Source organism: Schistocerca americana, chromosome 11 (assembly GCF_021461395.2).
Source record: "Schistocerca americana isolate TAMUIC-IGC-003095 chromosome 11, iqSchAmer2.1, whole genome shotgun sequence".
Taxonomy (NCBI): domain Eukaryota; kingdom Metazoa; phylum Arthropoda; class Insecta; order Orthoptera; family Acrididae; genus Schistocerca; species Schistocerca americana.
The window spans coordinates 147,539,150-147,566,736 of record NC_060129.1 but is presented as its reverse complement, the minus strand read 5'-3'; the positions used below and the strand labels follow the sequence as shown (position 1 = coordinate 147,566,736).

The 27,587-nt window shown below is 37.6% G+C and overlaps 1 protein-coding gene across 3 annotated transcripts in view; it reads right to left on the bottom strand.

Annotated features, from left to right (window-relative positions):
* The window catches only part of LOC124553608 (zinc finger protein 93-like), a 75,477-nt gene extending 53,654 nt beyond the window's left edge, over positions 1–21,823 (bottom strand). For all 3 annotated transcript variants that reach the window (XR_006968078.1, XR_006968079.1, XM_047127465.1), the window contains exons 1-2: positions 21,586–21,823; positions 8,292–8,366 (exon numbers count right to left, since the gene is read on the bottom strand). Coding sequence is in view for 1 of the 3 variants with exons in the window: in XM_047127465.1 (XP_046983421.1) it covers positions 8,292–8,321 (30 nt within the window). In the remaining 2 variants the exon portion in view is untranslated. The remainder of the gene's footprint in view (positions 1–8,291; positions 8,367–21,585) is intronic.
* Between the last annotated feature and the right edge of the window lie 5,764 nt (positions 21,824–27,587).

Sequence of the window (27,587 nt, the reverse complement as noted above, 5' to 3'; positions counted from 1 at the left end):
AAAACTGGAGTAAAATAATGTAGTCATATATTGATAAGTAAAGTGTGAACATTAAACATTTGATTACATGCTCTCATATACTAGTAAGACTTATACCACTCACTGGAGGTCAACCCCAAAACTATATGTATCATCATTTTCCATATACTACTAATAACTAATAAAAGGAGAATATAAAATACATCAGTGCAATTTATCAATCACAGACACATAAGATGCAATTATAAAACATTTCTAGTGAATCAAATTGTGACTCTAAAGTAATGTACCGTAACAAATTCCTAATAAGTCGTACGTATTGGAATATGGCAAAGACGTAACAAATTCCTAATAAGTCGTACGTATTGAAATATGGCAAAGACAAAATCAACATTATCATGAAAGTGGTACGTCTGCCAGCAAGCAGGTGTGTGGCTAGGTGATATACTAAACCATAAGCTATGGAATAAGCCTAAAAGAAAGCTACTGTGATGCATATGTAGTGTATTAGAAAGACACTCATTACAATCAGAACAACCAAAGGCGCTTACCTCTCTACCAGGTAGCCCTTAAGCACAGGAAGAGAACAGATAGTATGACCTACGACAGAAAAACCACCAAAGCACTTTGTTGGCGTATACTATACAATGTGTAATATGTCAGTTAGAACCTTTACGATTAGACAGTTAATTGATATCGAGGAATATACCGGAACACTGTCTCGGGTATTATCAAGGCAACTGAGGTTCAGGTGAGCGACCTGAATAAACACCAATTTCAACTAATAAAATTACTATTCGCTCGAAAACTAACACTCGTCATGTAACTTGAAGGAGGAAAGAACTCACTCACAACACTAACATCATCATGCCAACCAATGTAGTGTTGCAACCATTGTGGTTACATGTCGAAGAATGACAGTAAGCAAGGAAGTACATTGAGGCAATGTTAACCTACATCACACAGGACTTGTGAAAAAACTAGGAAGCTACAAAAAGCTAACGACACCTGTATCATTTGAAGAACAGCAACTGCACAGTTGTAGTGCAGCCTAGAAAAGTGACATTACGAAATAAGTAATGAATATGTGTTATGAAAAATTTCTGTGCATGTTGAAGATCAGTAAAAACCAATACTGTGTGCCATTACATGTTTATTGTACAAAATTGTTAGCGAGAAGTACAAAGGTCACAAACACAATTGTGTGTTCCTCACTGAGTGGTGTCTCATAAGTACAATATACATGGAAGTGTTGCACTCAGCACTGAGTCATAACCAGGAAACTATGTTATGTATTTTAATACGCAGGCAAACACAAATGTAAAGTGGAACCCCATTTTAATTGAAAATAACAAAATGATCAGACATTCAATACTTCCAGTCTGTCATACATTACGGTACCGTATTTACTCGAATCTAAGCCGTACTCGAATCTAAGCCGCACCTGAAAAATGAGACTCGAAATCAAGGAAAAAAATTTTCCCGAATCTAAGCCGCACCTGAAATTTGAGACTCAAAATTGAAGGGGAGAGAAAAGTTTTAGGCCGCACCTCCAAATCGAAACAAATTTAGTCCATTGTAATATGAAACAGAATTTAGGTCGAATGAATGACGATACAGCTACAGTAGTTTGGTTCGAGTCGTAAGCTCAGCAGTTAAGCTTTACCAGGTAGCCATTGCTATGCGTCAGTATTTATACGGGTCTGTATTTATACGGGTACCTTTCCTTTTTCATGTGCTTCGTCTGGTTTGAATAGAGTGCTTATTTTTCTTTGATCTGACAAGTGCTGTTTTCTTTGTTATAGGTGTTTACGTCACTCTAAGCTGAAAATGCATTATTGTACTGTGTCATGCATTGTTTGTCGCATTATGATACCGTGTGTTTACGAACTGTCGCCGCTCGCGGCATGGCTTGCTTTTGTGCGCGCTACCGCCGCTTACAATAAAAAAAAGAGAGAAATTGTCTTATTAGTGAACCAATGGCAAGAGACTGCTATTTGTTGTTACTTACACTGCTGCTTTCTTTGATAATAATCAACAAGAGCCAAATAATAGACTGCGTATGATAGAAGATGTTCTGAACGAGAGTTTAGCTAAATTTTTTCTCCGCTTGAAAATCTTTGTGTACAGAAATAGGAGTCATCTTAGATTTAAAAATTTACTCATTTGCAGTGCTTCATTTCTGACTGTATCACTATTAGGCATAAGAATAATACGAATATAAACATGACATGATATGTATATTCTACCGCGTTTGCTGTTGTCTCACACTAGTTTCGCAGTTTATTAGGCAGACAGGATCTAAATGAAATAGCAGCAAACACAAAAGAATACATGGCAAAATGTTTATATTCGTATTATTCTTATGGTGAAGAGAATACTGCATGTGATTCACAGTTCATAAAAGTTCCTATTAGCAACCATCTCTTCTCACAGGTAGGAAAAAATTCAGAACGTAGAGTTGGCCATATTGACAAACATCCCAAACAGTCTTTCCAGTCGGATTTTCGTAGTACATTGAAATGCTGCTACATTCGAAGATGAACAATACGGAATTTGTATTTACTTCATTCGATAATGTATGAAAATGCAGTGGTCGAAACTCGAGGCGGAGGAAAAAGCTCGTCTTCCACCTTTCTTTTAATTTATTTACTGAGGCAGAGGTTTTGGCGCCAGTATTTATCTTTGTGCCTGTGAAGCATGCCTGTGTAGCGCTACGTATATTCGACGGCAGAAGTTAGTTGTGGCGGCACCTACCAACATTTTCCAGAACTTCCGCTTACTTTGCACTCGATTCTAAGCCGCAGGCGGTTTTTTGGATTACAAAAACCGGAAAAAAAGTGCGGCTTAGATTCGAGTAAATACGGTAGTCTACAGCCATACATGGGAAGTCAAGCCCCTCTTTTCAAGTAGTTTAATCCTAAAAGGAAAAAGAAAGAACGTTTTGCGCAAGCCGTCGACCGTGGTTATTGTATAAAACCTCTTATGTGAAAGAATGCTTAACACTCTCACACGGACTAAACAAAGGGGGAAAAACAGAGAGAGGAAGTACATCCATATCAGATTAGAACATCATGTGTTACCAGAATTTCTGTGTTGGAAATCATTAATAATAAACCGTTCCACTGTGAAAACGTTAAACCAAAAAATGAGAGAGCCGTGCCATCAGCATATAAGGCATCATAAAATTGTCTAAACAACAACTGCCAATTGAATAAAACCTGTGGAAACCCAGGTGATGTCTAACTTCTATAAAAAAAGGGGAGCACACAACATCAGAGTCAACATATTTGGGGTCAGAATTGTAGGAGAAAAATCACAGAATCAACTAGTGGAGGTAATGGAGTCAGTAAGAGTGGTTCCATTACATCACGTCAAATAATGTCACGAAACTGATACAATTTGTCGAAAGTCCTTAACGAGTAGCATGCCTAACGATTTGAATATTATGTGGGAACACAGGTCCCTCTGTTACATGTGCAGTACTGTACCCACAGACGCACTACAGACGGTAAAGCCGTACAAATCTACAATTTACAAGGCCAATAAAACCAAAACCACTTTAGTAACCACATCAGATGAATTTGCAGTTGTGAATAATAACTACCATCAGCTGTAGAATGGAATGATGACAATGAAAGTTTGTGGCAGACCGGTACTCAAACCCTGATTTCCCACTTATCACAAGTGGGTAAACCCGGGGGGTTTGAGTCCCAGTTTGGCACAAACTTTCATTGTCGTCATTCAACTCTACAGCTGATAGTAGTTATTATTCGCAACTGCGAATTCATCCGACGCGTTTAGTAATGGCTGTGTTCACCGCACAGTCGTCAGAATAACACCGGCACTGCAATATCGTATTTTTAGTAATGGTCGAGGACGTGTCACTGCTCGTCAAAGTTAGTGCTTAAAGGGTCGGGGGTATTACTGTGCGATAACCCGTGACAGCGGCACGATCGATACGTGTTAAAATACAAAAGGTTAATGAATGGAGCACATTCGTTAACATTACCTACTTTCGGTACACTTCAACCGAATTAGTGCTGTGATACTGTATGACTGGGAACACCCAAAAAAGTAAGTATCTAAATGACAACATATGACAAGAGGCAAATACTATGTAGTATAAAAACCACAAAAAGACCACACAGTGAGAGACAGCCTCAAATGATTATATACAGTCAGAACCCACAATTGTTGCAAGTGTGTCACGTGTAATCATTGCTGCGACCCTAATTACACGAGATGGAACACGAATGTGGTTACCTGAGGTCTACCATCCTTACTCGTAATCGTACTCGTCACTCTTCCACCGAAAAAAAAAAAAAGTAGAACCGAAAATAAAATACTATGAAAGTACATATTGTCAATAGAACTGTACTAATTCTACTTCTAATGAAGAAGGAAGGAAGAATGTAAAGGAAATATATAATCTAGCTACTATAAAGGTGCATATATTGTCAATAAACCAGGTGATACGTGCTCAAAATCTGATGTGGTTGTTACGCACCAAAACATGAGACAAACACATGTGAAAAACAATATATGAATGAAAGCTTACCCTGGCCAAGGTGTAGGAAGATCCTACTTCGGTTGTGATCAAAACGGGGGCCAGCAATACTGGTATTAGTAGATTTCTGTTCAAAAGAAATGAGACACAGGAAGTAACAAATGAAAGGAACCATAATTGAAATAACAATACAAGATAGAAAATAACGTTTGTACGTACTTGCTACAGCGATCACTTCAACCGTCACCTGCCGACAGCATTCAAACCGAACAAGCAAAAGGTGAAAACCAGTGATTTCCAAAGACAGAGGTCCTAGTCAAAGGAAGGCATCACAGGTGCATGCCACTATCAGTCCAGGGGATATCTATCAAAACTGTCGTAACCAAAATTGTGGCCTGAAATACTTCCCTATAAATCACTAGGAGAGTACCGTATGCGCAAACAAAAGGAAATATTTACCTCCGTTTAGCAGGTTCCTTTTTTACGATTATATGACATATATACTTTGCTCACTAGTTTACGTTAATGTGGTGTGCACATTCTCTTACTTCACTCCTTAATTTACTTGTAACTATATGTAACTTCCTACTCTGGTTGGTATTGTTATGTTATTACATATTACGACTTGCACCACACCCCTATCTCGGTTATCTATTTCATACTGGTACCACTGGTGTCTGCACTCAGGGTCTGATGATGGCGTTGTAAAACACTGAAATTGCTAGCCAAATAACCTAAGTTTGGAAACTTTTGGATGGAAGGTGTTTAATGTGACATCCAGATCGCAAATTATCCAGACTGTAGTCACACAGGGTTTGATATCTACAGCTATATTTACATCTACACACTGCAAACCACAGTGAGGTGCACGGCAGAGGGTATGTCCCTAGGTACACGTTACTAGGGTTTCTTCTCGTTCCATTCGTGTATGGAGCACAGGAAGAATGACTGACTGCCTGCCTCTGTGCATGCCGTAATTATTTTAATCTTATCCACACGACCCCGTGTGAGTGATATGCAGGGAATTATAGCATATTCCTAGAGTCAACATTTAAAGCCAGTTCTTGAAACTTTGTTAGTAGACTTTCTCTGGGTAGTTTTCCTTCAGTATCTCTGTGACACTCTCCCACATATCAAACAAACCTGTGACCATTCGTGCTGCCCATCAATGTCTCCTGTTAGTCCTATCTGGTACAAGTCCCACACACTTGAACAATATACTAGAAACAGTCACACGAGTGATTTTTAACCAATCTCCTTTTTAGATTGATTGTACTTCCCTAGTATTCTACCAATCAAACAAAGTCTACTGCCTGCTTTACCTAAAACTCAGCCTCCTACTAAGTGTTACACCTAGGTATGTGTAAGAGTTAGCCGATTATAACAGCGACTCATAGATATTATAGTCGTTGGATACATTGTTTTTTCGTTTTCTGAAATGCACAATTTCACATTTCTGAACATTTAAAGCAAATTGCCTATCTTTGCATCACTCTGAAATCTTATCAAGGTCTGATTGAATATTTATGCAGCTTCCTTCAGATAGTACTTCCGTACAGATAACTGATTAATCTTAAAGGAGTCTGAGGTTACTATTAATATTGTCTGCAAGGTCATTAATATACAACATGAACAGCAAGGGTCCCAACACAATTCCCTGGGACACACCTGAAGTTACTTCCACATCTGATGAGGACTCTCCATCCAAGATAACATGCTGTGTCCTCCCTACCAAAACGACCTCAAACCAGTCACAAATGTCACTTGATACCCCATATGATGGTACTTTTGACACCAAGCATGGGTGTGGTACTGAATCAAATGCTTTTTGGAAATCAAGAAATGCTAGATCTGCCCGACTGCCTCAATCCGAGGCATTCAGTATGTCATGTGAGAAAAGCGAGTTGGGTTTCACACGATCAACACTTTTGGAATATGTGCTGGCTGGCATTGAGGAGGTCATTCTGTTCAAGATAGCTCATTACGCTTGAGCTCAGAATAAGTTCCAAGACTCTACAAAAAATCGATGTTAAGGATATCGGATGGTAGTTTTGTGGATCACTTCTACTACCATTCTTCAGGTGTGACCTGTGCTTTTTTCCAAGAACTGTGCACAGATTTTTTTAGGGATTTACGGTACATTATAGTTAAAAAGGGCTAATTCAGGCACAAATTCAGTATAGAATCTAACAGGGATTCCATCTGGCCCTGGAGCTTTGTTCAGTTCTAACTATTTCAGCTTTTTCTCAATGCCACTGACACACTTCATTTATCATTTCAGTTGTGCAGAGATTAAATTGGAACAAATCTTCTGGGTTTTCCTATGTAAAGAAACATTTGAAAACAGAGTTAAGCTTTTCAGCTTTTGCTTCAACCAGAATTTCCTTGATTTTTGTGAAATATCATCTGACAATATTCTGCTACGGTAGTCGTTGAAGGCTCTCTTCACAGATAAATGAGTTTCACTCAGCAGCTCTCTATATACAGCCCTATGCTTTGTTTTACATCTATTGTGCAGAAATCTCTGTTCCTTTAGAAGTTTCTTTACAGTGACTGTGTAACATAGAACTTCCCACCCATTATGAACTGTTCTACAGGTCATATCTATCCAGTACATGGTCAACTGTTCTTTCAACTTGAGCCATAGTTTCTTTTCATGCTCCTGTCCTTGCACTGACTATCCAGTGCACGGTCAAGTATTCTTTCGACTTGAGGCATAGTTTCTCTACATACTTCTGCCCTGTACTGAAAGTTTCAAGTTCCCCACTGAGATATGACACAACTGATTTTTTATCTAGTTTACTGAAAATATATAGCTGCTTGCTTTGTTGTCCTTTGTACTTTTGTAATCGTTGTTGTCACAACTGTGTCATGGTCACTGATACCAGTTTCAAAGAGGACTTCCTCAAAGAAGTCATGTCTATTTACTGCCATTAGATCCAATATATTTCCATCATCAGTGACGATCCTACTTATCTGTTGTATGTGGTTTTCAGAGAGGACATTATGTAATGTTTCACAGGATGTCTTATCACACCCACCACTAAAAAAACTGTAATTTTCCCAATTAACAGTTGGACGAATAAAGTGTCCACCGATGATTTCTGTATAACTGTGGAATTTATGTAAGAGTGAACTGCGGTTTTCTCATATGTTTTCGGTTACGTCAGACGACGAGTCTGGTGGGCGATAGTAGGACCCAATTATCATTTTATGCCCACCCACAATACTGAGTCTTGCCCAAACAATCTCACATACAGCTTCAACTTCTATCTCGGTGGCTTTCAGTTTGTTGTCTACTGGGACAAATACGCCACCTCCGTGCTCCATTTGCCAATTCCTTCAATATACACTCAAATTTCCCCCCAAAATCTCACTGCTACCAATTTCAGGTTTCAATCAGCTCTCTGTACCTAGTATTATTTGAACTTCACTGATTTTTTTAGGAGTGCTTAAAACTCTGGCACTCTGTTGCAAATCTTCTTTTCAACTGTTTACCATTAGGATTTTAATACTCTTAACCACGGAGGAGAGCACTTAGCAACTTCCAACAACCTTAAACATAAGGTCAAATATTTTCTAAATGCCAAATACTTAACGCATTATCTCATCTGTAAAGTTATCAGAAATCTGAAGCTATTCTGCACATTGGAGTTCAATTCTTTGCAGAATCGGGGATCAGAGGTGTACTGGTGCTCTTATACACCAGTATTCAATATGATGAGATAGAAAGGAAAAGTTGTATGCTGATGTGAAACAGAACATATCTTTTGAGAAGCCAGGAGACAGATTACTGACTTACCAAGACTCCCGCGACATCGACAGCGTCCATGTTGAATGCAGTTTGCCCTCACGTTACTTCTCAGCATCTTGCCCCCTAGAACAGGAAATGATGTCTCAGATTATAATTGCAATGGTCACCCTTAACTACTTTTTTTTTTGTTGTCATAATACAGATCAATTACACAGAAATGTCTGCCTTTACGACATCACTGTTAACTTCACTCACTACCAGCATTCATTTTATTTTCATCATTCTCCTCCCAAAGTACACTGGCCTCGCTATGAGGGACAGACTGAAAAATTTTTAGAATGCCATACTTCTATAAACAATTGAAACACATTTATTTTTGACAGCTACTTTCTAATGTTTTGCAAGTTGATTGCTGCGTAGTTCGTTCAATTAGCTCCAACATTTTGTTAATCATCATCATTTTAAGATTATTTTTTTTTTTTTGTGTACCGACGAATGTATTAGATTAGAGAAAATTTACAGGTTATGATTTTCTTTATGATTTTAAATTGTCATTAACACCTACCCAATGTAAAGCTCGGCTTAGAAATGTATCTGGCAAAACAGTCCCATCTAAGGCAACAATTTGTAATCGTTGTAGCACATTCAAAAGACTGGTTTCTTTTTCATAGTGATGAATTTTTCTGAAGGACATCCAAAGAATGCTGTTACTGGTGAAAATATTGCTGCTGTTTGAGCAATGCTTGAATAACAATAATGGACATCATCTGTATTTTTTCAGGTAACATTGTGAGTTGATACGAGTCAAATCCAAAACATTTTACATCAATTATGAGAAAGATTTGGGGTCTATGGGTGCAACACAAACTGACTCTCAATCAAAATCAACAATACATTGATGGGTGCGGAAACACTCAGGAAAAATTCCAAAGCAACATCTGAAATTTGGTTTGGAATATTGGTACTGGTGATCAATCTTGGGTGTAATGTCATGATTCCGAAAACAAAAGTCAATCTTTTCTATCGGTCTTTTGAGCAGAACCTAAACCTTTTCCAAAAGGAGACCATATTACTCCTATAGAAGATAGACACACTGTTGCTGGTGTTGTTACACATATGCCTCTTTACCACCAATTTTTGAAAAAGTCAGCGAAAAACACCCAAAAGAAAAAATAATTTTACATCATGAAAACGCGACACACAGAAAAACTAATAACACAGTATGTGAATGCTCTATAGATCAACACCATGGAACCTCCACCATACAGCCTCCGTTAGCACGTTGCGATTTATTGTTGTTTCCAAAAATTAAAGACAAAATGCATGGAATCACTTGCTGTATATGCGTACATGGGGGAAAAAGAAAGTTCCGGATATCCCGGTTATAAATACACTTTCTTCCAGGTGTAAGTACAGTATACCTCTGGTGAAAGTACTTTTTTGTGAACGGAGGGACAATATAGATAGAGAGACGAACCATCTTTAATGCATGGCAATTTTTTGCTGTTCCCCTCCACAAGAGTGTGGTTAGGCATGACACTAGGAGCACAGCTTAAACTGCAGCACCAGAATATTTCTGACAAGCACGATTATAAATTTCACTACTGTGCACCGAAAATTTCATGGGTTAAATGGCTGAATTTACATTCTACCAAACACTTCGACTTTTCCATAGAAAAGCCAATTAACAGGTGAAACTGCTCAAGAATTCACTTTGTACTGTTTTTTGAATGATAATTATACTTTTTGCCACTGTTATTGCATAATTTGTAATCTATGAAGAATTAAAATAAATATGAAAAGCTAACCTTGGAACCTGGTCTTTTTTTAGTGTTTGTTATGCTATAAGATATGCCAAACACAAATGTGCCAGTAAACTTTCAAATAATAACATAAATGGCTCGTCTTCTAGGCTCAAAATTTTTCGAAGTGTCTGGTCCTCAAAGTGTTTTGAATGTGAATCTAATGCTCTGTGATTTAAGAAATTCATCGCACATCCTTACTTGTAACATAATTCATTGTGTGTAAAATGAAATTTACTTAGAAACTAATGCTTTGCAAACCACCATTTGCAAAATTTACCTGTGACATGTTAGAAATGTAAATTGTTGTGATATCGTGCTCATCGAAAGCAGTTTGTTGTTACAAAGTACTGCATAGTATTTGACACATTTTGTTGTCGGCAAGTGCTTGTGAGTGCACTGTGTTTTGATGCTGTGAATGGTGCATTTTCTTTGCAATTGTATTTTTCTTCTGGTGCTATTCTCTCATTTATGTTTTATTGCTGCAGTATTATTCTGAAGTACCAGAATCAAGTAAAGTTCTTTGCTAGACTATCATTTCTTACCTGTCAAAATTATCAAAATTAACCAAAAACTACAACAAAAAATTTCTGGGTTTTTCCTGTATTTCTACTGGATGAGGAAATTCCCGGGTTTTTCCCAGATTTCCTGTTTGTTCCAGGGCGTATACACACTGTTATAAAAACCCCATTTCTGAAGTGTCTCAGGAAGTGTGGCATTGTTGCTTTAAGGACTGGTTTCACTGAATGCAAAAATGTGTTAAAGTGGAATATTTTGAACAACTATAAAATCATTTAATTCTTTTAAAATTAATCCTTGTTTGATTTCTTAAATATGTTCAGTGTCCCCTTCCACCATCCAGGACATTGGACATGCAGCACTTATTGAAACATTTGATGTTACTGCGCATCATGAAGAGAAAATCCAATCACACATAATGCTGACTGATGGCTTTTTAATTTTTCCAGATGGTATGACACCAATCCAAATTTTATTTTCAGAGATGGTCTTCACATGGTGCTTACGACATCAAGCACCTGCTATACTGCTGCTGCTTTATAAACTGAAGGACTAATGCTACACTTGAAGTTCCTGTGATGTGAAAATATTTTGGTATCTTTAGGGCCAAAGCAGGCCACTATGGATTCCAAAAACATGTTTTAAGAAACAAAATTACACTTTTAAGGCACAGCATCCTAAAAGCTGTGGATCAAGGCAACCAAGTGGATGCAAGTATTTCTTAACTTTGGAAAAATCAATACCACACTTAAACCTATTATTGACAGTGTGAAAGTACAGGGCATTGAGTGAAATTTGTGAAGGGACTGAGGGTTTCTTGATACGGTGAACATGACAGATGTAGAAGTAGTGCTGGAACTATTGCTAAAGACCTGGCACACAATAGTACCCTCAGAGCTTTCACAGATGAGGGAGCTATCTATAATGAAGCACTGTACTGGGAGAAAGAAAGGAGGGGGAAAGGGGTGGGGTGGGCAGAACAAATACTGTCAAGTCTTGATAAAATTTCACAGTGGTGCAAACATTCGGCAACTTGCTTTAAATACTCGGAAACATAAAACTGCGCATTTCTCCAACTGGGGGAGATATATATGTATATACCAAACAAAAGTGCTGGCATGTTTATAGACACACAAACAAACACAAACATACACACAAAATTCAAGCTTTCGCAACCAACGGTTGCTTCGTCAGTAAAGAGGGAAGGAGAGGGAAAGACGAAAGGATGTGGGTTTTAAGGGAGAGGGTAAGGAGTCATTCCAATGCCTGTGTCTTTATATGTGCAGATTGATGTGTGTGTGTGAGTATATACCTGTCCCTTTTTCCCAATAAAGTAAGTCTTTTCACTTCTGGGATTAGAATGTCCTTACCCTCTGCGAAAGCTTGAATTTTGTGTGTTTGTTTGTGTGTCTATTGACCTGCCAGCGCTTTCGTTTGGTAAGTCACATCATCTTTGTGACTTACCAAACGAAATCTGTAAAAATGAAGTACTAACAAAATGTCAGTTTGGTTTCCAGAAAGGTTTTTCAACAGAAAATGCCATATATGCTTTCACCAGTCAAATTTTGAATGATCTGAATAACCGAACACCACCCATTGGGATTTTTTGTGATCTCTCAAAGGCTTTTGATTGTGTAAATCATGAAATTCTGCTAGACAAGCTCAAGTATTGTGGCATGAGTGGGACAGTGCACAAATGGTTTAATTCGTACCTAACTGGAAGAGTGCAGAAAGTTGAAATAAGTAGTTCTCGTAACATGCAAAGATCAGCACATTCCTCAAACTGGGGGACTATCAAGAATGGGGTTCCACAAGGGTCAGTCTTGGGTCCTTTGTTGTTCTTATTATATATTAATGACTTGCCATTCTATATTCATGAAGAGGCAAAGTTAGTTCTCTTCGCTGATGATACAAGTATAGTAATCACACCTGAGAAACAAGAATTAACTGATGAAATTGTCAATACTGTCTTTCAGAAAATTACTAAGTGGTTCCTTGTAAACGGACTCTCTCTGAATTTTGATAAGACACAGTACATACAGTTCCGTACAGTGAATGGTATGACACCATTAATAAATATAGACCTTAATCAGAAGCATATAGCTAAGGTAGAATATTCCAAATTTTTAGGTATGTCCATTGATGAGAGATTAAATTGGAAGAAACACATTGATGATCTGCTGAAACGTTTGAGTTCAGCTACTTATGCAATAAGGGTCATTGCAAATTTTGGTGATAAACATCTTAGTAAATTAGCTTACTACGCCTATTTTCACTCATTGCTTTCATATGGCATAATATTTTGGGGTAATTCATCACTGAGGAATAAAGTATTTATTGCACAAAAGCGCGTAATCAGAATAATAGCTGGAGTCCACCCAAGATCTTCCTGTAGACATTTATTTAAGGATCTAGGGATATTCACAGTAGCTTCTCAGTATATATACTCTCTTATGAAATTTGTTATTAACAACCAAACCCAATTCAAAAGTAATAGCAGTGTGCATAACTACAATACTAGGAGAAAGGACGACCTTCACTATTCAAGATTAAATCTAACTTTGGCACAGAAAGGGGTGAATTATACTGGCACTAAAGTCTTTGGTCACTTACCAAATAGTATCAAAAGTCTGACAGATAACCAACAAGTATTTAAGGAGAAATTAAAAGAATTTCTGAATGACAACTCCTTCTACTCCATAGAGGAATTTTTAGATATAAATTAAGAAAAAAAAAAAGAAAAAAAAACAAAAATATTAAAAAATAGAAAATAAAATAAAAAAATAAAAATAAAAAATAAAGAAAAACAAAAAACACAAAAAATAAAGTTGTTATATTAACTTAAGTATGTTGTTAAATTAACCTAATTATGTCATGCATTGGAAAATTCGACTCGTTCCACATCATTACCAAATATCGTATTCATGATCCATGGAACTAGTATTAATCTAATCTAATCTAATCTGGCAGGTCGATAGACACACAAACATACACACAAAATTCTAGCTTTCGCAACCAACGGTTGCTTCGTCAGGAAAGAGGGAAGGAGAGGGAAAGACGAAAGGATGTGGGTTTTAAGGGAGAGGGTAAGGAGTCATTCCAATCCCGGGAGTGGAAAGACTTACCTTAGGGGGAAAAAAGAATGGGTATACACTCGCACACACACACATATCCATCCACACATATAAAGACACAAGCAGACATATTCAAATGGCCTTGTTTCGACTCAGGTCTTTCAGTGCTCTGTCAAACTCTTCCCGCAGTATCGTATCTCCCATTTCATCTTCATCTACATCCTCCTCCATTTCCATAACATTGTCCTCAAGTACATTGCCCTTGTATAGGCACTCTATATACTCCCTCCATCTTTCTGCTTTCCCTCCTTTGCTTAGAACTTGGTTTCCATCTGAGCTCTCGATATTCATACAAGTGGTTCTCTTTTCTCCAAAGGTCTGTTTAATTTTCCTGTAGGCAGTATCTATCTTACCCCTAGTGACATAACCCTCTACATCCTTACATTTGTCCTCTAGCCATCCCTGCTTAGCAATTTTGCACTTCCTGTTGATCTCGTTTTTGTTACGTTTGTATTCCTTTTTGCCTGCTTCATTTACTGCATTTTTATATTTTCTCCTTTCATCAATTAAATTCAGTATTTCTTCTGTTACCCAAGGATTTCTACTAACCCTGGTCTTTTTACCTACTTGAACCTCTGCTGCTTTCACTACTTCATCTCTCAAAGCTACCCATTCTTCATCTACTGGATTTCTCTCCCCCAATCCTGTCAATTGTTCCCTTATGCTCTCCCTGAAACTCTGTACAACCTCTGGTTCTTTCAGTTTATCCAGGTCCCATCTCCTTAAATTCCCACCTTTTTGCTGTTCCTTATTAAACCGACTCCTGCATTACCCCTATTTGATTTTGTATTTATAACCCTGTATTCACCTCACCAAAAGTCTTGTTCCTCCTGCCGCCGAACTTCACTAATTCCCACTATATCTAACGTTAACCTATCCATTTCCCTTTTTAAATTTTCTAGCCTACCTGCCCTATTATGGGATCTGACATTCCACGCTCTGATCCATAGAACGCCATTTTTCTTTCTCCTGATAATTACGTCCTCTTGTGTAGTCCCCGCCAGGAGGTCCGAATGGGGGACTATTTTACCTCCGGAATATTTTACCCAAGAGGACGCCATCATTATTTAATCATACAGTAAAGCTGCACGCCCTCGGGAAAAATTACAGCTCTAGTTTCCCCTTGCTTTCAGCCGTTCGCAGTACCAGCACAGGAAGGCTGTTTTGGTTAGTGTTACAAGGCCAGATCAGTCAATCATCCAGACTGTTGTCCCTGCAACTACTGGAAAGGCTGCTGCCTCTCTTCAGGAACCACATGTTTGTCTGGCCTCTCAACAGATACCCTTTCGTTGTGGTTGCACCTACGGTACAGCTATCTGTGTCGCTGAGGCACGCAAGCCTCCCCACCAACGACAAGGTCCATGGTTCATGTAATGCTTATTACAAAACTCTTGTTTTCCATTGATTGTTGGGTTCAAATCAGTATCTGCGTTGAACAGCCAATGCATCATTTGAAACATGTCACCAAAGAGAGGAAAATATTTAATATTTCAAAAAAGTCACATATAATCTGGTAATTAGGAAATGGGGACACAAACATTAGCATCACAAAGGAACTGCCTGTCTTTCTACAATTTGGAAGGACAGAGAGAAAATACAGAACCCCTCCCTCCCCTTCGCCAACACAATTCTTTAAAAACCAAGAGAGCGAGAGCATAGGAGCACAAAAATATTGAAGAAGGTTAGTTTACATAATTTAAGCAGCAAAGATCAAATAATGTGCCGATCAATGGACCTACTCTTCAAGTGAAAGCCAATGAATCTGCGCATCGGTTGGGGAATCCAAACTTCAATTATTCATCATCCTGGATATAATGTGTCCGAGCCCAACAAGATAGTTTCACTGTTAAAATATGTGGCGAAGCTGATACACTACTTGATGGTATAACAAATGAGTGGCTATCTAAGATGTGGCGTGTTTTGTGGAAGGTTACAAGCAAGATGACATATTAAATGCAGATTAAACTGGCTTGCCTTACGACATGAACCCAGGTAAGACACTGAAATTTAAAAGTGAACAGTGTTTGGATGGGAAAATGTCCAAGGTGAGAATCACAGTGAAGGATGCCGCCAATATGACAGGAACATGTAAAGAAAAGTCTTTCGTGACTGACAATTAAGAAAAGCTAGGTGTTTCATAAACAGTCACCCCCACCCATACTTCATGAAAACAATGCAAAATCTTCGATGACATCTGACGGTTTTCAAAAGGTGTTGCAAACTTGGACTCTCGGCTCAAATCAAAGAAATGAAAACTATTCTCCTGGTCAATAACTGCCTTTTCCATGCAGCTGTCAATAAGCTGCCATGTATAAAGCTTGTGTTTTTACCTCCATGTGTCATTTTAGTTCCACAGGCTAGGGCCCAGCGAGTTATAAAATCTCTAAAAATGCAGTAAAAAAAATTCAAATGATAAAAACATGTTTTCGAAAGAAACAGTTTTCAAAGTGCTTGATGCAATTTTAAGGTAGCAGAGTGCAGGAAAAAGTCACTCAAAAGACAATGGCCAATGTTTTAAACATGGATTCTGAGAACTCTCTTCACCATCCCACACCAAGGGTGACCCATTTTCAGGAACACCTGATGATGAAGGTGAGGATGACATTCCCGTGGTGGAATTAGTGAAAGAATTTTGTCCACCTTTGTCAACTTTTGATACAGAGGACACCTCCAGGTAGACAACAATCTTACTGTGCACGCCTCGGCAACTAAAGAAGAAACTGTAGCTGACATCTAAAGCCAACAAGATGAAAATTCAGTGCACTGAAAACTTCACAAAAAAACTTATTTTCAAACAACAATGTAATACAAACGGCAATAACGAGGCATTAGAATGAACACACCATCAAGCGCAGAATGTGTACATACACCTTAAATGCAAAAAGCAAACAAAAATAACTGAATACATGAAGCAGGATAGTATGTAGTATGCACTACTAACTCCATTTTAAAATTAAAGTAACTGGTTAAAAAACTAAACAACACTGTCTTTGCCGTGACTGTAGAAAACTGGGAAATTGAATTCTTATTTGTTATTTTTTTCAAAGAACAAAAGTGGAATAATAGTGAATTTGTTATTCATGTTTTGTGATTGTATGTGTTGGAACTTCTCAATGTGTTACGTAGGCAACATCACACTTGTACATTTTAAAGAGAAATATGGGAGAGTGTGTAGGCCTTTGGGTAAGGTATGTATAGAATATTGTCTTTCAGGTTTGATACTGTTGATTTATTTTTGTAATACACTAACTGCAACGAAGTTGTGTCATTCATGACTATTATATTATGCAGCACTTACACATTCATTAACCAAAACTGTGTTTGACATTATTGAACAATTTACATTGTTATTACTTCTTTCTTCACTTATTAACAGGGTTTTCCATTTTGCCAGCATGTTAATTCTGTGTGACAGCAGAAACATATGAAAAATTCCTCTTCAGTCCCTCTCCACAAATACTGTAGGTGCACTTACTGTATTTCTGCTACTTTCTTAAGTATTGGCTATATGTCTCCTGAAATTTACAGATTTGAAATTTTTATCAAAACAACAAAGTGAGTGACTATTGGCTGTAACGACCACAAAATGTTGGTCCTTTCAACATCATTACTGGTATCGGAAGTTTTGAAGAATACAATACAAAAAACTGCTTTAGCCAGTGAAATTACCAATTAGCATTGTTGTTGTTGTTGTGGTCTTCAGTCCTGAGGCTGGTTTGACGCAGCTCTCCATGCTACTCTATCCTGTGCAAGCTTCTTCATCCCCCAGCACCTACTGCAGCCTACATCCTTCTAAATATGTCTCCCTCTATGATTTTTACCCTCCACGCTGCCCTCAAATACTAAATTGGCGATCCCTCGATGTCTCAAAACATGTCCTACCAACCGATCCCTTCTTCTAGTCAAGTTGTGCCACAAGCTCCTCTTCTCCCCAATTCTATTCAATACCTCCTCATTAGTTATGTGATCTACCCATCTAATCTTCAGCATAATGTCATAAAATCTTGCCTACTTCAACTATCAAAATATCAGCAGCCATATGGGAATATAGACGTTTTGGGTAGGGGTGTTCTCGTTATTAAAACCTTTCATCAGTTTGAGGACGAAAGTAACGTCTATTTAGATTTAGGCATATCAGATCATTCAGCACTGCTCATAGAGCTTCCAAAAATAGGGAAACCAAAATATGTGAAAACGTTTTAAATGGAACTTTAGCAAAGAGAATGTAAATATAGTTTCCAACGAACTAAGAACTGCACCCAAAAGTGGCCAATAAAATAAATTGGATTACACTGGGAATAAAAGTATCTAGTGCCAGGAAAAGACAGCTTCAGAATGAGTTAAAACATAACAAGAATGCTGACTTTGTGGGGTATGTAAAGAGATATACGAACACATTCAAAATAGTTGTACAAGCAGCATAAAAATTGGCTAACAACATGTATATTGGTAAAAATGAAAATAAATCAAAGGTAATTTGGTGTGTCGTCAAGTCTGAGTTGAGAGTAAACAACAAGTGGGAACAAATTGTTCAAATTAAAATGATATAATTATACATTCTTTTCAAATGTCAACTGTTTCAAAGATTTTTTCATAAATATGGCAAAATCAGAAGTAGATATCACAGCCCACCTGGACAAGGTAGATGTCAACTTTTTACCTATAAAACAAAATGCATGCCTTAAAACATCCAAAAGAATTATCCCAAAAGGTGTAGAAGATGCTATAGAGTCTTCTAAAAATAAGAAATCAGCTGGATGGAATGAAATTCCAACCACTGTAGTCAAGGCTGTTTATAACATCATCTCTTATCCATTGGCTAAAATTATAAATCAGTCATTTGAGGAAGGATATTTCCTGGATGAAAATATGCTGAAATAATACCATTGTCCAAGAATGGCTCACCAGATGACATGGGAAATTACCGCTCTATTTCCCAGCTGCCAGTTTTAGCTAAGTTGATACAAAGGATTGTTGCAAAACATCTTGAAAACTTTCGTATAGAAATTGACATATAGACCTAGTTAAAAATCAATTTTGATTTCAAATGGGGAAAAATACAATAAATGCTATCAGGGAATTTACTGAAAAGATAAGCTCTGCTTTAGACAAGGGTAAAAAGGTCACAGGTATTTTTTGTGATTTGACCAAAGCTTTTGACTCGGTCAATCACTTACCATTTCTACACAAGTTAGAGAGGTAAGAAATCATGGACAGGGCACCCCAGTGGTTCAAATCTTATTTGTCTGAAAGAAAACAGAGAGTTATTCTAAATTCAAATGGAAAAAAATATTCTCACACTGGAAAAAGATTTGTACAGGGATCCAGCATGGCTCAATTTTAGGGCCTTATCTTTTTCTGCTGTACACAAATTATTTACCTTTAAGCATTGATGTTCACTCTGTTTTAATTGAAAATGACAATTTAGAATAAATTCATGATACTGTGGAAAATATAATGGGAAACCTACAATTATGTTTTCAGCAAAATGGATTAAAACTCAATGCCACAAAGACACAATTAGAGCAGTTCAGTGCTAAAACATCATCAGCATTTCACATAAAAATAGTGCATGGTTATCAGGAAATGACTGAAGCAAGTCATGCAAAATTTCTAGGTCTAAATCTTGAGACACAAATTTAAATTGGAAGGCACATGTAGACTTCATAGCAAACAAACTAAACAGCCTGGCTTATGCGATTAATGTCTTATTAGGTTCCACCCTTATGGACACCAGGCAGATAATCTACCACAACTACTTTGAAACTATAATTCAATACGGAATAATTTTCTGGGAAAACTCTATACAAACAGCCTGAGATTACTTACACTTCAAAAGAGAATCATAAGAAACATATGAGTTTAGTCCAAAAAAGAACATCGTGTCGAACATTATTTAAAAAATTAAAAATACTAACAGTTCCTTCTGTGTACCGTTATTAAATTTTTATTTTCATGTGTAAAAATCAAAACTCACTTGACAATTTTCATTTCAACCACAACTACAGTACTCGTTGGAGACACAGTTTCGAATTTCCCTCTGATAATTTAAAACTTTATGCTCAAACACCATTACATACAAAATTAAAAATTTACAATTAAATAAATAACACAAATCTGTCAAATATGGAGTTTGACCAATTAAAAAGACTGTTATTTAATAGACTAGTGTAGAAATGTTATTATTCAATTGAAGAATTCATGCAGGACAGTTTGGAAATTTGAACAGAAAAGAAACAATACAGATTATGAATTGCATAATAAATTGTAAATATATTGTAGAAATTGTATTGCAAGCTGTAAAATGATCATAAGTGTTATATGTGTTCTTGTTAAGTTGTTCATATCTAAAAATTCAGAAATGTCTGCTTATATGTGTTGATTATTATATCTTTATTTTTCTGAAGTAATTTGACGTGTCTCCAGTACAAAAATCTTTGATTTGTAACTTACATTACAAGATGAATAAACAACATTCTACATTTTAAAAACTTGAAAATAACAGTGGGTAAAAGAAAGTTACCAATGGGAATATAATATAACTAGACCACACTATGTATATAAAAACGGTTGTCGTGATACTTTCACTGGCTTCGGTAATATACAAACTATGTTCTAACCAGTTAGTTGCCACAACCATGTTTTTTAAAAATATTATATTCAAATGTTCTGTGTTTTTTATGTTAAACTTTCTGACATGTTCCACACCCACTAGAATCGTCTCATTTTTGGGTCCATGTAACGAAAACTGAATCTAATCTAATCTAATCTTCAGCAAAATTCTTGATTATTATTGCTTTTCCTATGATTATTGAAAGTAATAATAAGTTATTTGCAGAGAAATAAACAAAACACACAACTGTTTTGTACACTGTATCTACAAAGCATTAGCTAACACTTTTCCACTTTCTTATGTACTGGCAATAACAGATTTCTCATTCAACACATTAAATCTTAGGTGGTACAGAGTCAAATTTTCAGTAACTCAAAACGTGCTTGCATCTCATTTCATGTTGAACTAAATGAGACATGAAGACTGGCCAATGTGACGGACAGTACCTTCAACACCTTTTCTTATGACTTCCACGACTCCCAAAACCATTACTGACGAACAGAAAGGAGAAAAGGTTAAACACTTAGGAGGTTGTACACTTATTCCAAATTATGATGGAAAATTAAAAATATTTCCCCAAAATAATGACACACAATTTACACCTTGAAATGGAACTATAGATAAATGGTATTGGGAAAGTAATGTCTCTTCGACATTTTGTCAACAGATAATTTCAGTTTGTAGACTTAGCAGTATCTGAATATAAAACGGTTGTACGACACTACATTACGCCTTCAGTACAACCAAGTGTACGTGTTGAAACAGCAGAGAACAAAATCTATTTCCATACACATACGCGTATTTGAAATAGTACGAGAGAATATAGCTCCTTCATGAAATAGTGTGCCGGGCATTGGAGAGATTTTCCATGAAAATTGCAGTCAAAGATAGCTTAAGTTACCTCTTCTATCGTAATGCGGGAAAGTCGTGAACGAAATGCGGCGCTAAACAGCCAGAGACGCATAACGCAAATAACAACCAAATTTTAATTTTTATACCAATCGCAGCGTTTTAGTACTCTCACATGTAGTACAAACAACACAACGGCGATTACAACATGAACACTCGCACTTGTAGGAATTACACAAGTAGGAATTACGCATTTCTGATTAAAAATGGAAAATGAACAGCTGTGATCAAATCGACACAAAAGCGTTTCATAATTCGTGCTTAATTCGAAGAGATCGCGTTACAGCTGTTTCTCTTATTGTGAACAATATCAAATCATATAAAAATGTCTATAAATAATAATATTAGCAACTTGTAAGACTCACTTCATTCTAAAATCAATAGCTGTGCGATGTTTTCGAAGGTAAACTGAAACAAAAGTCTTCGTCAGCAAATGTCCGATTCTTCCTACACCAATGAGTGCACAGCTTAAAATTGTGCAGCTATATATTTTTACACTTTGGGTGTATTGAATCAAATCCGCAACAACTTCATCGGACAATTTATCAACATTGATTTCGAATTTCCAAACACAACACCGCCAAATCCCGTCAACATGGCCGGGCAAACAATGGACCAATAATGAGTCGATGTCGATATCGAGTATCGACTAGTGTAACAATTTGTGATTCTCAAGCAGACTCCAGCAGAAATTAATACTACTACATGCACATGCATACTCTGCAAACCACTATAAAGTGGATAGCAGAAGGTAGTTTCCATTGTACCAGTTATTAGGCTTTCTTCCCATCCCAGTACATTAATTACACCGCGCACAGAGGCATCTAAACATTCTTCCCACGCCCCGTACCCGAATTTTTATATATAAACATACAATTGACAGGAATGGGGGAAAGAAATACAGTAGAAGAAGAATGGGTAGCTCTGAGGGATGAAGTAGTGAAGACAGCAGACGATCAAGTAGGTAAAAAGACGAGGGTAACAGAAGAAATATTGAATTTAATTGATGAAAGGGGAAAATATAAAAATGCAGTAAATGAAGCAGGCAAAAAGGAATACAAACGTCTCAAAAATGATATCGACAGGAAGTGCAAAATGGCTAAGCAGGGATGGCTAGAGGGCAAATGTATGGATGTAGAGTCTTGTCTCACTAGGGGTAAGATAGATACTGCCTACAGGAAAATTAAAGAGACCTTTGGAGAGAAGAGAACCACTTCTATGAATATCAAGAGCTCAGATGGCAACCCAGTTCTAAGCAAAGAAGGGACGGCAGAAAGGTGGAAGGAGTATATAGAGGGTTTATACAAGGGCGATGTACTTGAGGACAACATTATGGAAATGGAAGATGATGTAGATGAAGACGAAATGGGAGATAAAATACTGCGTGAAGAGTTTGACAGAGCACTGAAAGACCTGAGTCGAAACAAGGCCCCGGGAGTAGACAACATTCCATTAGAACTACTGATGGCCTCGGGAGAACCAGTCCTGACAAAACTCTACCATCTGGTGAGCAAGATGTATGAGACAGGTGAAATACCCTCAGACTTCAAGAAGAATACAATAATTCCAATCCCAAAGAAAGCAGGTGTTGACAGATGTGAAAATTACCGAACTATCAGTTTAATAAGTCACAGCTGCAAAATACTAACGCGAATTCTTTACAGACGAATGGAAAAACTGGTAGAAGCCGACCTCGGGGAAGATCAGTTTGGATTCCGTAGAAATGTTGGAACACGTGAGGCAATACTGACCTTACGACTTATCTTAGAAGAAAGATTAAGAAAAGGCAAACCTACGTTTCTAGCATTTGCAGACTTAGAGAAAGCTTTTGACAATGTTAACTGGAATACTCTCTTTCAAATTCTGAAGGTGGCAGGGACAAAATACAGGGAGCGAAAGGCAATTTACAATTTGTACAGAAACCAGATGGCAGTTATAAGAGTCGAGGGGCATGAAAGGGAAGCAGTGGTTGGGAAAGGAGTGAGACAGGGTTGTAGCCTCTCTCTGATGTTATTCAATCTGTATATTGAGCAAGCAGTAAAGGAAACAAAAGAAAAATTCGGAGTAGGTATTAAAATTCATGGAGAAGAAGTAAAAACTTTGAGGTTCACCGATGACATTGTAATTCTGTCAGAGACAGCAAAGGACTTGGAAGAGCAGTTGAACGGAATGGACAGTGTCTTGAAAGGAGGATATAAGATGAACATCAACAAAAGCAAAACGAGGATAATGGGATGTAGTCAAATTAAGTCGGGTGATGCTGAGGGAATTAGATTAGGAAATGAGACACTTAAAGTAGTAAAGGAGTTTTGCTATTTAGGGAGTAAAATAACCGATGATGGTCGAAGTAGAGAGGATATAAAATGTAGATTGGCAATGGCAAGGAAAGCGTTTCTCAAGAAGAGAAATTTGTTAACATCGAGTATAGATTTAAGTGTCAGGAAGTCGTTTCTGAAAGTATTTGTATGGAGTGTAGCCATGTATGGAAGTGAAACATGGACAATAACTAGTTTGGACAAGAAGAGAATAGAAGCTTTCGAAATGTGGTGCTACAGAAGAATGCTGAATATAAGGTGGGTAGATCACATAACTAATGAGGAGGTATTGAATAGGATTGGGGAGAAGAGAAGTTTGTGGCACAACTTGACTAGAAGAAGGGACCGGTTGGGAGGACATGTTTTGAGGCATCAAGGGATCACAAATTTAGCATTGGAGGGCAGCCTGGAGGGTAAAAATCGTAGAGGGAGACCAAGAGATGAATACACTAAGCAGATTCAGAAGGATGTAGGTTGCAGTAGGTACTGGGAGATGAAGAAGCTTGCACAGGATAGAGTAGCATGGAGAGCTGCATCAAACCAGTCTCAGGACTGAAGACCACAACAACACAAACATTAGCGTACAGGGCGTTTGGAATAATGAGCGATTAGATGCCTCTGTAATTAATGTAATCTTGCCCTTTCAAATCCTATGTGAGTGATTCTTAGGGATTGTACTAATCGCTCAAATTAAGTAGACATTCGGCGCGGCAGCTGGTGGAAGCGACCGTAAATGTATTGCCCATTTACAGTCACTGTCATCAGTGCCCATTTACAGTCACCGTGTCCATTGGCAACTTCGCTCTGGTCGTTAGTTGTATTCCGAAGTAGTAATTGAAGGTGAATTTACTAAAACTAAATTTATCTATTTTTCTTTATTATCCATTTCTCTTTATTATTCAACGTACCGCAGTTAATTAGCAAGCATATCGTTTAACAACATCGGCCCTACAATATACATATTGTTATTAGTCCAATAATAACTGGGCAAGAGTTAGCCACAGTCCAGGATGAGGTATAGGTTCTCACTTCACTCTAAAATATAGCATTACCGTAATTGAATTGAGAACCAAGCAATAATTTGGCAGAATGAAAAATCAAGATTTTCCTGTCCAATGTTTTGCAGCTTTAATTGCCCAGACTGTTGCATTTATATTAGTCAGTAGTCCAAATGCAACATACAGGAAGCAATACTGTGAAATAGTAAAGTTTCTACTCAACCCAAACATATTCAGTTCCTGGTTTGTTGCCTCTCTGCGCTCAGTAATTACTCCAATTTTTTCATCGCAGTCCCAACAAGAGTTATACGAAGGAGTTGTAGTAATTTAGTACATACTAGTACTCTACAAATCACTGTGAAGTGTATGGCAAGAGGACACAGGGTAGCACATCTGAGGATTTCTTCTTGTTTCAGTCATGTATGGAGTGCAGAAGAATAACAAATTAAATGCCTTTGTGTGTATTGTGATTAATCTAACCTTGTGTTCACTGCCCTTGTGAGAGAAATATGTAGGAGGTGAAGACTATCTCTAGATTTTTCTCTTAATTGGTTCACGAAACTTTTTAAATAGGCTTTCATGGGATAATTTGCATCTTTCTTCAAGTGTCTGGAAACAGTTGCCCTAAACCTGTTCAACATAATGCCTTGAGAAGTACGATGTCTGCCACCAGGACCATACAAATGAAAAATTGCACAGGACTCGAAACAGCACCCTTTATACCATACCGAAGGATTTTTCTACAATGACCTAACTGGTTGGACAATATATATGTCCTTACTGTGAACGTTTTCTTTATCTTTATACGACAATCCAGGAATTTCAGCCAGATGCAACATTTTACATATCTAAAGAAATGTCGTTTTAATGTTTTTATTTATTTTAGTACTATTATTTACTACTGTAAAAATCATTGCAAATGCATTATAAATTTTTGACATGTATTCTGTATGCATACTACATGGATACCCCCCCATGAACCATGGACCTTGCCGTTGGTGGGGAGGCTTGCGTGCCTCAGCGATACAGATGGCCGTACCGTAGGTGCAACCACAACGGAGGGGTATCTGTTGAGAGGCCAGACAAACATGTGGTTCCTGAAGAGGGGCAGCAGCCTTTTCAGTAGTTGCAGGGGCAACAGTCTGGATGATTGACTGATCTGGCCTTGTAACATTAACCAAAACGGCCTTGCTGTGCTGGTACTGCGAACGGCTGAAAGCAAGGGGAAACTACAGCCATAAATTTTCCCGAGGACATGCAGCTTTACTGTATGATTAAATGATGATGGCGTCCTCTTGGGTAAAATATTCCGGAGGTAAAATAGTCCCCCATTTGGATCTCCGGGCGGGGACTACTCAAGAGGACGTCGTTATCAGAAGAAAGAAAACTGGCGTTCTACAGATCGGAGCATGGAATGTCAGATCCCTTAATCGGGCAGGTAGGTTAGAAAATTTAAAAAGGGAAATGGATAGGTTAAATTTAGATATAGTGGGAATTAGTGAAGTTCGGTGGCAGGAGGAAAAAGACTTTTGGTCAGGTGATTACAGGGTTATAAATACAAAATCAAATAGGGGTAATGCAGGAGTAGGTTTAATAATGAATAAAAAAATAGGAGTGCGGGTTAGCTACTACAAACAGCATAGTGAATGCATTATTGTGGCCAAGATAGACACAAAGCCCATGCCTACTACAGTAGTACGAGTTTATATGCCAACTAGCTCTGCAGATGATGAAGAAATTCATGAAATGTATGACAAGATAAAAGAAATTATTCAGGTAGTGAAGGAAGACGAAAATTTAATAGTCATGGGTGACTGGAATTCGTCAGTAGGAAAAGGGAGAGAAGGAAACATAGTAGGTGAATATGGATTGGGGGGAACAAATGAAAGAGGAAGCCGCCTTGTAGAATTTTGCACAGAGCATAAATTAATCATAGCTAACACTTGGTTCAAGAATCATAAAAGAAGGTTGTATACCTGGAAGAATCCTGGAGATACTAAAAGGTATCAGATAGATTATATAATGGTAAGACAGAGATTTAGGAACCAGGTTTTAAATTGTAAGACATTTCCAGGGGCAGATGTGGATTCTGACCACAATCTATTGGTTATGAACTGCAGATTGAAACTGAAGAAACTGCAAAAAGGTGGGAATTTAAGGAGATGGGACCTGAATAAACTGAAAGAACCAGAGGTTGTAGAGTGTTTCAGGGAGAGCGTAAGGGAACAATTGACAGGAATGGGGGAAAGAAATACAGTAGAAGAAGAATGGGTACCTCTGAGGGATGAAGTAGTGAAGACAGCAGACGATCAAGTAGGTAAAAAGACGAGGGCTAATAGAAATCCTTGGGTAACAGAAGAAATATTGAATTTAATTGATGAAAGGGGAAAATATAAAAATGCAGTAAATGAAGCAGGCAAAAAGGAATACAAACGTCTCAAAAATGAGATCGACAGGAAGTGTAAAATGGCTAAGCAGGGGTGGCTAGAGGACAAATGTAAGGATGTAGAGTCTTGTCTCACTAGGGGTAAGATAGATACTGCGTACAGGAAAATTAAAGAGACCTTTGGAGAGAAGAGAACCACTTCTATGAATATCAAGAGCTCAGATGGCAACCCAGTTCTAAGCAAAGAAGGGACGGCAGAAAGGTGGAAGGTGTATATAGAGGGTTTATACAAGGGCGATGTACTTGAGGACAATATTATGGAAATGGAAGATGATGTAGATGAAGACGAAATGGGAGATAAAATACTGCGTGAAGAGTTTGACAGAGCACTGAAAGACCTGAGTCGAAACAAGGCCCCGGGAGTAGACAACATTCCATTAGAGCTACTGATGGCCTCGGAAGAGCCAGTCCTGACAAAACTCTACCATCTGGTGAGCAAGATGTATGAGACAGGTGAAATACCCTCAGACTTCAAGAAGAATACAATAATTCCAATCCCAAAGAAAGCAGGTGCTGACAGATGTGAAAATTACCAAACTATCAGTTTAATAAGTCACAGCTGCAAAATACTAACGCGAATTCTTTACAGACGAATGGAAAAACTGGTA